Source organism: Oratosquilla oratoria, chromosome 16 (genome assembly GCF_046742065.1).
Source record: "Oratosquilla oratoria isolate Oo_2021 chromosome 16, ASM4674206v1, whole genome shotgun sequence".
In the NCBI taxonomy this organism is placed as follows: Eukaryota; Metazoa; Arthropoda; class Malacostraca; order Stomatopoda; family Squillidae; genus Oratosquilla; species Oratosquilla oratoria.
Window position 1 is genome coordinate 53401570 of NC_134792.1, and position 17975 is coordinate 53419544.

At 35.8% G+C, this 17975-nt stretch overlaps 1 protein-coding gene across 6 annotated transcripts in view; it reads right to left on the minus strand.

Moving 5' to 3' along the window:
- Window positions 1–457: 457 nt before the first annotated feature.
- Window positions 458–17975, minus strand: part of LOC143034010 (peptidyl-glycine alpha-amidating monooxygenase B-like) — a 194934-nt gene continuing 177416 nt past the window's right edge. For 5 of the 6 annotated variants that reach the window (XM_076199834.1, XM_076199835.1, XM_076199832.1 and 2 more), the window contains 3 exons: window positions 16510–16593; window positions 11836–11976; window positions 458–10993 (listed from right to left, as the gene is read on the minus strand). In XM_076199834.1, coding sequence (XP_076055949.1) covers window positions 10788–10993; window positions 11836–11976; window positions 16510–16593 — 431 coding nt within the window. In that variant the 3' untranslated portion in view covers window positions 458–10787. Of the gene's footprint in view, window positions 10994–11835; window positions 11977–16509; window positions 16594–17975 lie in introns of those variants that run through there. The other variant, XR_012967215.1, reaches the window with a different exon arrangement.

Genomic DNA, 17975 nt, shown 5'->3' on the forward strand with positions numbered 1-17975 from the left:
ACGCCTGATCGTCCTTGTCTTGCCCATCTAATTTTGATAATTCTTTCACAAATTTAAGCTATCGTACTTGTAAGAGAGACCGGCCTATAGTTAGTAGGGTCTTCTTTGTTTCCCCCTTTATATATTGGTACTATATTTGCTCTTTTCCAATCTTCTGGAACTTTTCCTTCTTTCAATGAACTGCTTATTAGGCTATATATTTTGTCTGTTAGTTCATTCCTGCATTCTCTCAAAATCCAGTTTGCCATTTCATCTGGTCCATACGATTTTCTGACATCGAGATTACTCAAGTGATTATTTCTTTCCTTGTTACTTCTATCTCTTTCATAGGGGGGACTGTCTCCTCCCACTCGACATCTCTAAGTTGTATGTTCTCCCACGTAAACACTGATTTACAATGCTTGTTTATAATTTCTGCCATTTCTATTTCCTCCAAGTATTCAACTTCTTGTTGTAGTTTCTCTAATTCTTGTTTGTTTTTCAGTTTGTTGTTTACAAATCTGTAAAATAGTTTTGGTTGATCTTTACATTTTTCTACGACATCTTTTTTGTATTTTCTCTTTTCTTCTCAGCACACTTGTACATATTGATTTCTATAACTAGTATATATTTTCCATTTTTCAGGTCTTTTGTCTTTTTTCCACTTTATCCAAGCTTTATCCCCCTTTGTCTTTCAACTCCCTACATTTTTTGTTGTACCAACACTTTACATATCTTTTTTCTTGCTTTTGTTTTGGAACATACTTTTCCACTCCTTTATAAATTTTTGTCAAAATATTCCATTTCTCTTCTGTTGTTTCCTCCTTGTGTATCCTTTCCCAGTCTGCTTTTTGAAAGAATTCTCTTATTTGATAAAAAAAAAAAAAAAAAAATCATACATCAATTTTCCCTTTCTAAATTGTTCATTTTTATCCATGTATTTTTCCTCATTTAGTTCCAGTTCAACCAATATGTGGTCACTTTTACTTATTGGTGTCTTATATTCAATCTTGTCCACTATTTCAGGTTGTGATGTGTTTATTAGGTCCAGTTTTGATGGTTCTTCCTCATTTCTATACCTAGTATTCTCTTGTATCCATTGCATCATTGTATGTTCTATAATCATATCAAGTAGTACATTTCTCCATAGGTTGTCTCCACCCTTCACTGTCATCTCTTCCCAGCAGATTTCTTTTTAATTAAAGTCATCCATTATAACTATTCTTCCTCCATCTTCCATTATCTTATTTAGTGTTATCCTTGTGTCTTCTAACATATTTTTGTGTTCTCTCTCTTCCCATGAAGCCGTTTTAGGAGGCACATAATTTACCACAAACTTCCTGCTCTTCCCATCCCTGTCCTCCACTTCCATCATAATCATCTCTACTCTATTCTTTCCATATGTGACATTCCTCACATTTATATCCTTCTTAGTCAGGAACATAACTCCACCCCCTTGTTTTACCTCTCTGTTTCTAATCCAATAATTATATGCACCATGTCCTACACTGTTGGGTGGTAGTGGACCTTTCAATTTTGTCTCTACAATTCCCATTATGTCCGGTTCTTTTTCCTTCAGGTAATCATTCAGTTCGTTCAAGCCTGTTATTAAGCCATCTATATTTGTGTAAGACACTTTTAATTTTCTGCTACTTCCATCGTGTTTTCCGTTTCCCTTTCGTTTTTCTCTGTTATGAACCATTTCTTTACTTTCATATCCACTACTCTCCAATAGAATTTCTCCTTGTCTGACTCTGTTCTGTAGTCTTTCTTTCTCATCCTCTCTTTCCTCTCTAGTCATCTCTCTTTTTATTCATACTTGTTTATACTGATCACTTTTTGCTAGTTTCCCTGTTTTTTCTAAGATATTCTCTACTGTCATTTGTGACCTGAAATTAACCTTAATTGGTCTGGTCTTATTGTATTTCCCTAGTCTATGTTTTTCTTCAATTTATTTCCCTGTTTCTTGTTCATCCTCTTGAACTACTGCTAATATCTTGTTTACTTTTTCCCTCTCCTCTTTTACTCTTGTAGTCTATTTGGATTATGCTTCTCTTCCATCCTTAATATAATAATACATTTCTTTTTATCCACTAAGTCTCTTACTATATTCTCCTTCTCCCTCATCACTTTAATAAATGTGTCCTTAGTTTATTCTTTCATCTGTTGGCTTACTATTTCTCTAAATTCTATTTTGTTGTTCTCATGGACTTTTCTCCAACCCTGTACCTCTTTTACTATGGACTCTATTCTCTTTATTATCCTCATTCTCATCCTTTACTTCCTTTAACTGTCTTTTTAATTCTTCTATTTCTTTAGTTAGGTTTTGGTTCTCCTTCTTTAGTTCTTCCAATTTATCAACTCTTTGTGTAATCCGTGTAAGTTGACTGAACCTAACCTTGCACTGTTTGTTCATGTTCTCAAGTTTTTCCTCTAGACTTGCTAATTGGGGGAGGTTGTCATCTCCTCCCTCATTAAATCCATGGAAATAATTATCTTCACCTTCCATTGCACTGCTTGTATCTATATTTCTAATTTTTACTAATGTCTTCGACTTCACCTCTATCGTCTGCGCATCTCTTGTTGACATTCCTTCTGACTCCCGGGACCTGTTTGTTCCCTTCCTCATTTCCTTCCATTTTCCTCAGTAATCCCTCCCTTTCTCCTTTTTCTTCACCTTCCCACTACACCACGAGCTTTCCCCTTCCCTACTAATACAACAAAGCTAATCCCTCATTGCTGAGCTCCATGAAATTTGAAGTTTTCCTGGAGTTCCAAACTTCGTTGTCACTTCGACTATCGTGTGTGTGTGTATGGTTATATATCAATTATGAGCTCTCATCCAGGAGGGTATTAGCTCTTGCACATGAGTCCAACATGTGAATCAAAACCATGGTGAATCACATGCATTTCAGCACAAAAGAAAAAGAAATTAGGTGACAAAAAAAAAATACACTGTCAATGAATTTCTCAAAGGGAAGTGAAACAATTACAAAAAAAGGAAAATGGGATTATCTAAGTGTTGCTGATCTTACCTAACAAACATAAGATTGTGGGGGGATATACAGTCTTTTGGTGAACATAAAAGTGGCTTTTCACAACCAGAGATAATGAAAAAATGAATCATAGAGAGCCTAATCTGCCCTAGACCAGAATATGCACACAAAATGAAAGGTATAAATAAGATAAACTACACAAGGAGAAACCAAAACCATTGGACTTGCTATCATTAAGAGAAAGAAGAGAAAGAGGGGACACAATCTCAGTGTTCAGGTCCATGAAGGAAGTGAATAAAAATAATGAAGAAAATCTCTTGGTTTGGGAACGGAGATAACAAGGTCATTTTAGGAACAAATTGAGAAAGACTACATGTCTGAAGGATATCAAGAGACATAATTATTACCAATGAGTCAGCTCATTGAAGAGATTAGATGATGATATGACCCAAGCAAAACCCAGAAAGAAATTCAAAACTAGGAATGATAGTTGGAGGAAAAATGATGGGACTTCAGGAGTATAGCTCCTTCCGTGTATATTACAATATTAAGAAGTGTAGTATAATGGAGTTTGGAAAAAGTAAAAATAGAATATCGAGAAATAAAATTGGTGAAGAAGTAAAAAAAGTGAACTTGGAAGGAAACCTTGGAGTAATAATCAGCAAAGCCATGTCACCAGACAAAACATAACAATAAAATAGTCAGAGAAACCTTCAACCTATTAAGATCAATGAAAGTGGCATTTGACTATTTGGATGAGGAAATGATTCAAAAAATATTAGTTACACTAATAAGACCAAAACTGGAGTACACAGCAACACTATGGACACCCAGTACTAAAAAGAATATAAAGAAATTAGAAAGAATACAAAGAGCAATGACAAAGTCAACACCAACTCTCTCCAAACTAACATACGAACAAAGATTGTCCAAATTAGAACTACCATCTCTGGAACAAAGAAGAGAAAGAGGAAATCTACTGACTGTAGAATCATGAAAGGAATGGAAATCCTAGATAGAGATGATTTATTAAAATGGGACAACAGAAAAACAAGAGGACATGAAAAGAAACTCAAAAAAGATAACAATAGAAGAGGCCTGAAAAAAATAACTTCCTACATAGAGTGGTGGAAACCTGGAATAAATTAGAAGAGGAAACAGCGTGTGCAAATACTATTCAAGATTTGAAGAGGAATCTTGATGCTGAAAGATACAAAGACGGGTCATCACAAGCATAGCTCCCTTCCCATATAATACAACTAGGTAAATACATACACACACACAGCTCTTGTTCATGAGATATAGATTAAGTTGGAACCATACATGAATTTGAGTCTAAGTATGTTAGAAAATTAGAGAATAAGAGAAGGGACCCAATGAGCATTGCTCCTTTCCTGTATACTACAATTAGGTACATACACACACAACTTGATGGCACAGTGGTTAGAGTTCCTGGCTGCCACTACAGTGCTCCGGGTTTGAATCCTGCCCAGGGATGAAATAATTTCACTATCACTGCGCTGCAAGTCATTACTCCAACTTTCATGGGTGGGGAGTTAGGGGTGTGTGTGTAAGATCACAGCATTACCCATAGATCTGTCATATATGAACTCTAGAGCTCTCTTCTGGGAGGGAAATAGCTGTTGATCAAAAGTCCAACATGTGATCCAAGACCATGGTGGTGAATCACATACACAAAAGTTACATAAGCAGAAACAAGCTTATAAGTATGTGTCCAGAGTCAGATAGTATACATGTATTGCTACTTATCCATTCATGATATAACAAAATAAAATTTTCTTGTGAGCATTATATAATAATGCTAATGATAATATTATAATAATAAGAGTAATAGTAATATAAATCGATGATATTATTGATACCAATAAAATAAATATTCATTAGTTAACAAAACCCTTTTCTGACAAGCATTTCAGAGTAACAGTAATGACATGGACGTAAATAATAACTCCGTAGTAAGGATAGTAATAATAATAATTCATCCTGAACCTATTACAGAAAAACAACTACCCGGTACAAATAATAATATGAGAATTGTTGATAGTAGTTGCAGTAATAACAAAAATAATAAGTAACAGTGATAGTAATATGTTGATAATCATAATAATAATGATAATTTGTGCAAAACTTGTAACAGAAAAATTAATACAAAACATTGTGGTTAACATAATACACTCACAAATAAAAACAGAGGTCAGTGCATTGTACTGAATGACATTAAATCACACCCATGAATCTAACCTCATAGTAATATTGGTTATGCAAATATCATATGAGTTAAAAGTTAACTGGAATTTCTTCTTGAGTGACAGATGGATGTGAGAGCATTCTTGCACAGAACAATAAAGATCCCTTTTAAGATTCCATGTAGTCTTGGCAATAACTACCAAAGTCCTCATTATTCTTGTACAATGGATATCATTTTCATATTTGACCATGACAGGTTAATGAAATCTCATGGTATAAATGTAACTGAAGTGTAATAGAGACTATAAGAGCTTATATTTCATATGATCTAATATATTTACACTTACTATACAAAAGTAAATGGATAAGGAATGCCTCCTGTGCATACATATGTGTGTGTTAATGAATGTGTATTATATATATATATATATATGCAATAAAACCTTGCGTTCAAGCTGCAATAACCACTCCTAACAGTCAGTATTCATGGGGTTTTGCCTTTCTTCTTTTATGCTTTTTAGACTTTTTTTTTCACAAATACATTAGTTTCAATTAAAAAAAATTGGTATGAGAAATAACACTGTTACTGAATTTCTCATTTAATAAAACAAGTCATTTGCTATTTATTTCTATACTATAATCTGATTTACCCTTTTGCTTTCTTTATTTCATATGATAGGATATATATTTCAAAGGAAATAATTAGTAATAACCTTTAGAACACAATAATAATAGTAGTAATTATTTTTTATATTCATATAATTTCTAAAACTGAAATGATTATCAGGACTCCCTTCTACAAATAGTTCATCCACCTATCTTCTATAGACTTCGGTTATTGTGCTGGTGAAGAACACAGGTCTATATTCTAAGGGTTCTTCCTATCTGTTTACTTCCCTGTGGATTGGTACCATATTTGCCTTTTCCAGTAGCAGGGTAACCTTCCCTATTCCAAGGAATATGCAGTATGTGTATCTTGTCCACCAACTGTTCTCTGCATTCTTTAAGTAGTTTATGCACTTGCAGCACCTCCACTTCAATATTGTTTAATACAACTTCTCTAGTTATTCCTTTCTCTGCTGAAGCTTTGGTGTATACCAATTAGAAACTTTTATACAGTGTTTCAGCTTGGTTTTCCACTTCCTTATACATCTACTTTTAGCTTGGAGACTCCTCTGTGTTTCAGATTGCTATTTACAAATTCATAAAGTAACTTGGGTTCATCTTTCCATCTATCAATTACAACCCTCTTGAAGTTCCTTCTTCCTTCCTTCTAATTCATATGTATTCATTTATGATTCTCTTATATTATTTTGTCTTTAATGTTATTTTCCTTCTCCACATTTTCCTTGCTTTATCTCTCTCTTGTTTTGCTATTTTGCATATTTTCTGTGATTCTTCTCACTTATAAGGAAGACTTCTCATACCCTCTTTATATATCTTATCTTACAGAACTCTTTCCAATCTTGGAAAGTTGTTACTAGTTTGTCTGCCTGACTCTCGTCTTAATTCTGCTTTCACTATCTATCAAGAGAGGTAGACAACCAAGGCATGTACCCACCCCTACCTACTCCACTCCTTTCTATCATTCATTTATTTCCCTTTTCTCTTAGCTCCTCATGGATGAAGGAGCCTTCTCTACTTCCAAATTAAATTCAAGGACTACAGGGTTGCTCTTATGTACAGAATGCTGATATTTCAGTACTCTGTATAAAAGGATTAGGGTGGTGCTTTACAAAAGGAATCTGGTTTTGTTAGTTATGGACCATTACTCACATAGGATGCCCTTCCTAACTTTACTGCTGTGGTGATCTAAACTTCATGTAACTTTATATGTATAATTGCCTGATGGGTTACACTACATTATTTTGTCTACTTATAATTTGTGCATGTTAACCTGAAATGGGTGTGCATACTTATATTGTTTCTGTTTTGTTTTCAGACTGTATTGATGTTTTGTTAGTTGAATAAAGCCTGGAGAAAGGTGTCGACTCCTATTTATGTATGACACCTGCACCATGACCAGGATTCAAACCGACTAGACACACTTGAAAATGGGATTGTTCAGATACAGGATAATTTTTTCATACAAGAAATTAAGTACCGTAAATAATATCAATCCAGACTGAATCAGGGAGGAAATCACCTAATGGGAGGTTGAAGAAATTTTATGGGTACATTTATGATAGAAAATCACGGAATTAAAGCTAATTTCCCAATGGTTTTCAATGAGAATCAGTCACTTTATTGCATCACCTTCATTTGGTAGTACAGTGCTTATGCCATCTTGGATTACTTGGGTACAATGCAAATAAGTTTGGGTTGAGTGTAAACTCAGCATAGATCACATACAGTATTTAAAGGTCACCTGTTGTACCTTCTCTGCAAGTTCCAGCAGCTTCTACACATTCTACTGTACTGTACCTATACAATACTGTGATGTCTGCACTGTACATACTATAGTACTAAGAGACTAGTACTATACTGCACTGTATAAAGATTTCACCCCTGCACTTTAATTCACAGACACAGTGATTAGTCTAATATAATCTAGCACTTCAAAGTAATGTGCTGATATCCAATTTATCTAAAGGAATTTTTTTTAATATGTCTGTTATAATGAGGTTTCTGCCATATGAAATCTTTGTGATATAATGAACACTTGGCAAGGTACTTCCTTTAATAATTTCATTATGACAAGGTTCAATTGCACATATATAATGTGTGTGTGTGTTTTTGTGTTCATGAGTCTAAGATGTGCCTATGTCTTTGGTCTTTGTGTCTGTGTTAAAGCTAATGTAAATGGTAAACTCTCATATCACATACACAGCAATATTTACATCTAGCCAAAAGCTTTTGTATAATCTTGTACATGGACATATGCATAATACTTACACAAGGTACAGTACTGTATAAAAGTTGCAAACCCATGCCTGCATTTGCATCGGGCACCTGTGTCACTCGCTGCAGAGCTATATTTTTTGTTTCTACATTGAATTGAACTTCATGTATAAAATCTATATTCTTATAAAAGTAAACATAATGTTTTCTGATATTCTCTTCTCTCTATCAGACTCTAAGGTTATATTGCAGACTTTTTTCACTTCTTCACTATGGTGATGTACTTTTAAAATATCAGCTCTAGTTAATACCAGTTGATTTTATTCAGCAGAAAGGTAATAGACTTGAGCTAAAGCAGGTCTCTTTTGGCTTTGGTACACCCGTAAGCTAAATAAAAGTTTGGAGTTATCCAGATGATATTAAAAAAAGCACATTGCCATACCAAAAGGGGTTAATTTGGAAAAATAAGTTAGCAAGAGTATTGGTTCTTGGCATACAAACCTCAGGTCTTTAAGGTAATTCTGATTTGCTACAGAACAGAAAGTTATGGAATACTACGTAAAAGTTAGCTGTCATATTGTTTTGACATGAAAACCATACACAATACAGACATGCCCAACATGCACACACTCTAACACAGTATTCTGGTATATGTGCATTTTCTTTTTCATTTAAGTATTCAGTCCACTATGAAATATCTATATCTCTTCAGTTAATTCAAAAGTCATGATACTTGGACAGTGTTGGACAGTGGAGTATATCCAGTACTTAGAAATAAAACATCTAGCAAGAATGTCACAGACCATGAAATCTGAATCATACAAAATGAGTTGTGCAAATTGTGTAAAGTAACTTGCACATTACAGTTCAACAGTCTTTTATATATATATATATATATATATATATATATATATATATATATATATATATATATATATATATATATATATATATATATATATATACACACAATCTTTTTATTACAATCTTGAAATCATTCACTGTATTAGAAAACTTCTGAAATATCTAAGTTTCACTCATATATTTTCCATAAAAATAAATAGTCAGTTTTTTATATATTGTAATGATATTAACATATATAGACATTTGAACCTGATACAGTATAGCTTAATGTGGAGTGATGAGTAAATCAATAAATCAATTAATCCTTCATCCAAGGTCTCTCTTGCAGGAAACCCACAGCTCCCACGTAATCAGCTACGGGTGGGCCCATAAGTAACTCAGGGAAGAGATATTGTGTTGTTGTCTAGGGATTGTTAGTGTGGGGTATTGTAGGATGAGATGCTCAGAGTCTTCCATGTGGTGCTTTCATCAAGGGCAGTTTGATTCTATGGCCAAGCCTATGAGTAAGTAATCTAACATAAACATAGTAACTCTGGTAGTAGATAAGATGCACAGTTGGATGACTTGAATGATTAGTGTGTAGTAATACTATACAAAAATCATAACTGTTGCCTCAGGTTGCAATTGCAAACCCACAGCCCTTAACGTGCCTGGCAACAGTCTCTGGGCTCTCCCTTGGATCTCTCTGGTAAGGAATATCAAACTGTTGTCTGTTTAGCATTAGTATGGGACTGTTTGTATGACACCAGTCTATAATACTAGTAGGAATGGAGCTGTCATCACTGTCAACTCACCTTGTGTGAAAAGATGGAGGAAATACAAAATTAATAGAAAGAGATCCTGGGGCTCTGAAGTCAGGGTAATGAGTATCAGTAGGTGAGCACAGTGATGTGCTATGATAATGGATGGCAGGGAGATGATTTCTCTCTGTCTGATGTTCATGTTACAGGACCACTTGCAAGTACCTGTCATTGGTCCTCTGAATAGTATTTCCATCAGTGATACCAATGACTTTGCTCATTTCATGTATGTATAAAGAATTATTATCACTGAAATAAGAAAACCTGCCACACCTGCCTAGACATTTACTGTCTCTTTACCACAGAAATTATTCAATATAATTTCTTTCATATTTCATACTTAACCTAGGTCCTCTAGTACTTTTAACTGTTTTACTTTGCAGAGGGCTTCCCTCAGCTGAATGAAAATGCTGGGCAGTGACCAGAATAAAGGTAAAAGTCATCATCAGCAGTTAAAAGGTTAATCAAGGTAAGATTAACCCTTTCAGTATGCATGGGGAGTTTGCCTTGGCTGATTAAGATTAAATGGAACAGTCAGAATAAAGGTACAAGTTGTCATCAGCAGCAAAATGATTAATCCAATATTCCTCTAACAGAATAAGAATTGTATTCTATATATCACAACCAAATAATGTTAGTATCATCTTCAACATGAAGTCCAACTTTACAAAGACTGGTGTTGAAAAAAATATCTGCAATTTTATACACCCATATTTGTGCTTCAAATGTGTACAAAGAACCGAATTAATAATCATAATTTTTTTTATAATACACCTTCCCACCAAATGTTATTGAATATGTTGATAGTAATGTATACACACAACCAATCTTATATTATATATATATATATATATATATATATATATATATATATATATATATATATATATATATATATATATATATATATATATACATGTACATATACGATAGGCCTTTTCCCCTTTATATAGGAGTGGGGTGGCCAAATCAAAGTGCATGTATGTGTGCACACACACACACATGGACAAGCACACTCACATATACACACATCATTTACAAATAGAATTCATTCACCCACCCTTTCCACCTCAGCACCTCATGTACGAAGGGTGCACCCTTACGCTCTTGTTGCTGCTTGTGAGAATTCTTCAATATCAGAATCACCTGAATCTGGTGCATCATGGTCCAGATCTTCTGTTGCTAATTTTTCAAATCCATGATGTTTATTGAGAAGAGAACCAAGATTGAGTCCATTTTCAAGTTTGCCCCGTTTAAGTCCACCATTTAATGAACCATTTGCTAAGTTTCTCATTCTTATTCTACCTGTAGATTCAAATGAAAAAAGAAAAGGAAAAAGAAAACAATTATACATGAGTTTAATATTTTACCAAATTTGTTCTATAAACAAGTACGAGTTTAATATTTCACCATGTTTCTACCATATAAGTGAAAATGTACCACTGATACATGCACATGCACCATAGACTGGAATATGTAGGAATGGTGTGGTCTTCACACAAAAAGAAGGATGTATGCAAGATTGAGAGAAGACATAGTACAGCAACCAAACTGGTCCCTAACCTAGCCGATAAGACCACAGGAGAGATTTGAAAGACTAAATCTTCCATCATTAGAAGAAAGAAGAAAGAGAGTTACTATGATTCTAATGTTCAGATCAATGAAAAACATGGATCAAATTGACAAGTAACACCCCTTTTTTGGTATGGGAGAGTCACGAGAGATCATGAATCAGTCATATCATTGCCCCAGATCTCATGTAGGAGACCTATGGCTCCCAGGTAACCAGCAACAATCACTGGACTGGGCCACGAGTCAAACAAGGAAGAGATATTGTGCTGTTGTCTGGGTAAGGCAAAAGTGGGGAAATGTTAGATGAAATGTTTGGTGTTTTCTGTGTGGTGATGGCATCCAAAATCTGTGGCAAGGCTAATTCTGTGCTGGTACTGTTTTTAAACTGGATGATGTCCTGAATACAGTCATACTAGTGAACTTCTTGCCTGTCATGAGAGGGACCTCTCTTGAGGGACTGATGTCAGCAAGAATTTGAGGGTGTAGGATGTTTGGTGGTTGGTCTCGGAGTGCTTGTTTTGTGATCTGAATATACATATTGTTTTTCCATGAAATAGAGTAGAGTGCAAACTTACCTGTTTTGCGAGCTCTGATGATTAATGTGATGATGGAGAGCACTGCAATGGGAATAGCCAAAAGACCTAATACTACTGTGGATACACCAATGGTGGACCACTTGCCAGGAAACGGTGACAAAACTTCTTTTGTGGAAGAATCTGTTTGGGTGATTGAAGAGGTGCATTAAAATATGCCTGGGAAAATAGTAAATAGGTACATAAGCATATAATTATATAAATAAAACAGGACTGAAACAGGATTAATAAAAAATGATTCTAGAAATAATTTTGTTGACTTGGTTCTCTCTTTTGGAAAACCTGTGGTCGTCAGTTGAGCAGTAGTCGTCACTCAGGTCAGGTCAACCGGGTAGCTGCTTCAATTAGTGATATGGCAAGTGGTTGTGTTACCGTGTTCAGCGCTGATAAAGTACAATCTCTACTTAGTAGAATTGAAGCCTTGGAGAATGCTGTAAAGTGCCTTAAAAATTAAGCTTTGGAGGATGCTGTAAAGTGCCTCAAAGAGGAGAATCGAGTTCTCCGCTCGAAGGCCCAAAATACAGAAGACAAAACTAGCTATGAGCCTGGATGGAAAATGGCAACAAATAAGACGTGGAAAAGTGGAAAAAAGTCCTCAACAGCCCCACTTGATTGTAAGAACTCGTTTCAAGCACTAGCGAAGCTGCAGGAAAAAGAAACAAATGAAATTCAAGAGAAGAAGGGAAGGGCAGACACTGGATCCCTGCCCACAGGTAAGATTTTGGTTGTAGGAGACAGTCAAGTGAGGTACTTAGACAAGGCTTTCTGCAATAAAGATAGGAAACATAGGATGCAGGTAAGTTTCCCCGGCGCAGGGATAGGAGATGTTAGAGATAAGATTGAAAAGTGTTTAGTAGGGGAAGGTAAGGACCCTGTAGTTTGCTTAAGTGCCGGGGGCAATGATATAGGTAAGTTAGGGAGTGAGGAATTGTTTGCACCGTTCCAGGATGTGCTAGACAAGATTAGAAATAAGGGAGGTGTTCCTGTTGTATGTGGAATCATTCCAAGGCATAGAGTTGGAGGCATGTGGCATTCCAGGGCTACAGCAATGAATTGCAGGCTGGCAAATCATTGTAAGGCCAATGGATGGGTATTTGTTGACAACTGGGACCGCTTTTACGGTAAGAATCATCTATATACAAGGGATGTGGTACACTTGTCGCTCAGAGGATTTCGGCTCCTTGCTGAATCCCTTGAGCAAGAAGTAGGTATCCTACAGGGTTTTTTTTGGGTAGATTATGTGGGAGTAGGGGGGGAAGTATCGGAATATAGTTTAAGCAATAGAAACAACTTAGAGAGGGACTGTGAAAAGAATCACCAAAGCAGGTGGAGGGAAGATAAACTTAAAGTTTACTATACAAATAGCAAAAGCATAATTAACCAAATTTATTTGCTGCGCAGTAAAGCATGTGCAGAGAATTTCAATATTATAGCTATTACTGAATCCTAGATCAACATGGCTAATTAACATTTCCTTCCGGAAATCAAAATAGAAGGATATAAGTTTTTTCACAAGGATAGGGTTGCAGGAGTGGGGGAGGTGTAGCACTTTTCGTTAAAAATACAATAAACTGCATCATCAACAATTTGATTAAGGAAGAGGACTATATGGAATCTATTTGGGTAGAGATTATAGACAAGAATAAGAAAGTTATTATTGGCATCTTGTGTAGACCTCCTAACCTCAGCATTGAGCAGACTGATCCCCTGATTCATGAAATTCACAGTGTCCCAGTACAAAAACGTTGTGATCATGGGAGATTTTAATTATAGAAACATTGACGGGGAAACTTTAATAGGAGATCAGGAAACGAAGAAATTCCTAGATGTGGTGCAAGATAATTTCCTAAAACAAGTGATTACCGATCCTACGAGGGGAGAAAATAATCTGGACTTACTTTTAACTAATAATGAGCACCTAATGAGTAATGTAATAGTGGGAGATAGTCTAGGCTCTAGCGATCATCAAGAAATAAAATTTAATGTTATTTGGGAAGAATTAAAAAGTACAAATAAGGTCCAAGTACCAGACTTCAGGAGAGCAAACTTTGACAATATAAAAACCTATTTGAAATTGAATATGAAATGTTATGCGGACTTTACAGACGTTTCGGACATTGCCAACAGGGTCAGGTCTCGGTACTTGACCAGGGGTCGGGTCATGGAGGGTAATATGCATACCTTGGGTCAGGTCACTTGGGGGCAGGGGCTCAACAGACAGGTCAGCAATTTGGATGAAATGTGTAGCAATCTAACTGATCTAATTATTAATGCACAAAATACATTTATCCCCCTGAAGTCAATACAGAAAAATAGTAATACTCCCAAATGGATGACGGACAGATTGAAACATGAGATCGGAAAGAAAAGAGGACTTTAAGTAAAAATAAAAAACGGGGAATCACACCTTAGGTCAAGATATAACGAAATGACAGAGCTGGTTAAAAAGAATACATGTACAGCGAAACGTAATTATGAAATTAAAGTTGCCAGTCAAGCAAGATCCAACCCAAAGGGTTTCTTTCATCTCTATAGAACAAAGAATAAAAAATAGGACCAATTAAAAATGATGAAAATGTCATGACAGAATCAGAGAAAAAAATGAGCGAGGATTTTATCAATTATTTTCTATTGGTGTTTACTAATGAGAGGTTAGATAAAGTACCTGACTGCAATCCGATTTTTAGAGGGGATGAAGAAAGTAGTCTATCTAATATCAGCATTAGTAAAGAAGTAGTCAAGCAGATTAAAAGACTTAAAGCTACAAAATCCTCGGGTCCAGACAAGATTTTTCCAAAAATGCTTAAAGAGTGTAAATTTGAAATCTGCAACCAGTTAACTGAAATATTTAATAAATTGGTAGACACTGTTTTGTGCCTACTGCTTGGAGGCAGGTAAACGTTGTTCCTGTTTTTAAGAAGGGAGATAGATCATCTATATGCAACTACAGGCCAATCAGTTTGACATGGGTTATAGGAAAAATGCTTGAATCAGTAATAGTAAATAGACTCAGAGAACACATCAGGCATAATTTAATTCGTGATTCACAGCATGGTTTCTCCAAGGGTAAGTCATGTGTGACTAATCTTCTATCCTTTTACACTAAAGTATATAAGGCATCACATAACAATGATAATTACGATGTTATTTACCTTGACTTTAGCAAAGCATTCAACAAGGTGCCACACCAGAGACTACTAAATAAAAACAAAGTCCATGGCATAGGAGGAAAAGTGTTAGAATGGATTAGAGCTTGGATTAGAAACAGAAAACAGTGGGTCACCATAAATGGAGTAAAATCTAGGTGGGGCAATGTTACTAGTGGGGTCCCCCAGGGCTCGGTTTTGGGTCCCTTGTTCATTATGTACATAAACGACTTTGAGGATGGGATAAATAGTAATGTTAGTAATTTTGTGGATGACACTAAAATAGAATGTCTAATTAGGTCAGGAGACGATGCAGAGATTCTGCAGGATGATCTTAACAAATTGTTCACATAGTCAGTGAAATAGCAAATGAACTTCAATATCTCTAAATGTAGCATGTTAAATGTAGAGCTATGCAACCCCGAAAATAGATATAGCTTAGATAACACACTTTTAAAGAAAACTGAGTGTGAGAGAGACTTGGGAGTTCTAGTGAGTCTGGAACTTAAAACCAGGAAACAGTGCATTAGCGCCAGGAATAAAGCTAACAGAGCATTAGGTTTCATTGCTAGGACAGTAACAAATAGAAGTGCAGAGGTAATTATTAAACTCTATCTAGCAATAGTTAGATCCATCCTTGACTATGCAGTACAGTTTTGGTCTCCGTCCTACAGAATGGACATCAATTCACTAGAATCAGTACAGAGAAGAATGACCAAAATGATACATGGACTTGGAAATTTGCCTTACGAAGAGAGGCTTAGACACCTTAACTTACACTCTTTGGAAAGACGAAGAGTGCAGGGTGATCTAATAGAGGTGTTCAAGTGGATCACAAGGGTGATGCAAACAAAGCCATCTTTTTAAAATAACATGGCAGGACTCGCAGTAATGGTTATAAACCGGACAAATTTAGATTTAAGAAGGAGATAGGCAAGAATTGGTTTACTAATAGGATGGTCGACAAATGGAATAAACTAAGTAACCATGTAGTAAGCACTGAAACTATCAGTTGTTTTATGAAACGATTAGACAACTTTATGGATGGGGATGACAGGTGGTGATGGATACAGAGCTGCCTTGTGTAGGCCTTATGGTCTCTTGCAGTCTCCTTCATCCTTATGTTCTTATGTTATGTTCTTATGTACAAGGTGTTTGGCTAGTCCCCAAGTAGATTTTATGGAAGAAATTTTGTACTGTTTTCTGTATGAGGTCAGTAATGGGTAGTATAATCTTAGATGTTCTGTGTCATATGTACATCTTGGGCAGATGGTGTGTTACCAGGCTGACTGGTTTAGAGGTAGGCTGTGACTTGATCAGGGTCATACTAGAGTGCTTCTTGCATGTCTTCATAATTTTTTCTCATCACGGGTTGTGTCTTGTGGTGCTTTTATACCATTTTTTTTATACCAACCACAATTTAAATATAAAAATCATTCCTTGCACATATGAGTTCAGTTATTCTCAATAACCACTGTTCAAATTTTGAAGGGAAAAAAAATCTACTTACCTGCAATAAGTTGACCAACTCTGACTGTAGGATCATTTTGTTGAGTATTAGTCTCCACTATCTGTTCAGTGTCCTTCCACCCATCTGTATGGAAAATATGCAAAATATTCTTTTAAAATGTGTATTATGGCAGAGGTAGAACATTTTGATCAGTGATGCTAATTCAACAACTAAAGACCTCACAAAACAAATGAACAACAAAAAGAAAGGAAACTGAAAAAATAGCATTAACACTACTCGTATGAAAGCAACAAACAAATGTGGAGTACAATAAAAACCATCATTATCAAGCACTTCTCCAAAACAAGTTTCAAACCCATAATTCCAGAAAACAGAAAGATAACCAAAATGATATGCAAAATAAAAACACATCCCATCCCTACCTTTTTCAAAAAAAAGTTTTAGAAAATGTAATAAACAAACTTAAAGTCCTTCATGCAAAGGGTCCAAATAAGATATCAAAGATCTAGGCTCAAAAGCAATAAAGGCCTCAACAGATATCTTCAACCACTCCAGGAAGTGCAGTGAAATTCCAACAATCTAGAAAAATGGGCATACACTCTCATCTTAAAACAAATCACCAGAAAACCTGGCATCCTCTAGATCAATCTTCCTACTATTCACCATATCCAAACAAATGGGAAGGCTGAACAAAAACAGAATTGGCCATTTCTCTTAGCCAATATGGATACATGGAGGCACACTTCACCGGCATGCTCCTCACAAACATCATTCAACAAGTAACAAAGGGATTTAGTAAGAACCACCAAATGGAACAGTTATGATAATTTCCAAACACTATATCTATCTATACACCAAGATCTTTTTCCTCATAAGGGAAACAGCCAAGTTAAAGGCACATACCTACTCCCACCCACCACCCTTTCCCCCCTCCTCATCTTAGCTCCTCATGGATGACAGGTCATCCCTGTATACCACTCACTGCCCTGGGTCAGAAGAAGCAATGTAGGAAGACACAGCACATCTACGACAAGACTGCTTCATTTAATCGGCGACTCTCCCCTCTCCTTCCCCTCATGTAGAAAAAGAGAAGATGGGGAGGAATCCCTTTCTTTTGTGTCAAAATATTATTCACACATAAGCACCCCCATACCCCCATCCCCTCTCTTCATTGCATAATAATATCATCTATACACAGTCACTCTCCACTCATCCCTATCTCCTGCCTCCTCCCTTCCTTGCTTAACAGACATTCCCTTCTTGCTCATCACCCCTTTCACCCCATCCATCCATCTCATCCTTGGCTGTCTCCTCAAGTTCATTCCCTCCACCTCTGTCTTCCACACCTCTTTTACTAATCTTTCATCACTCATTCTTTCCATGTGTCCAAAACCATTATCTTTCATCAGCCCTATCTGCCATCTCCTTTTCCACCCCCCTCTCCTACTCACCTCCTCATTTCTCACTCCATTCAACCTACTAACTGCTATCATACTTCTCAGACA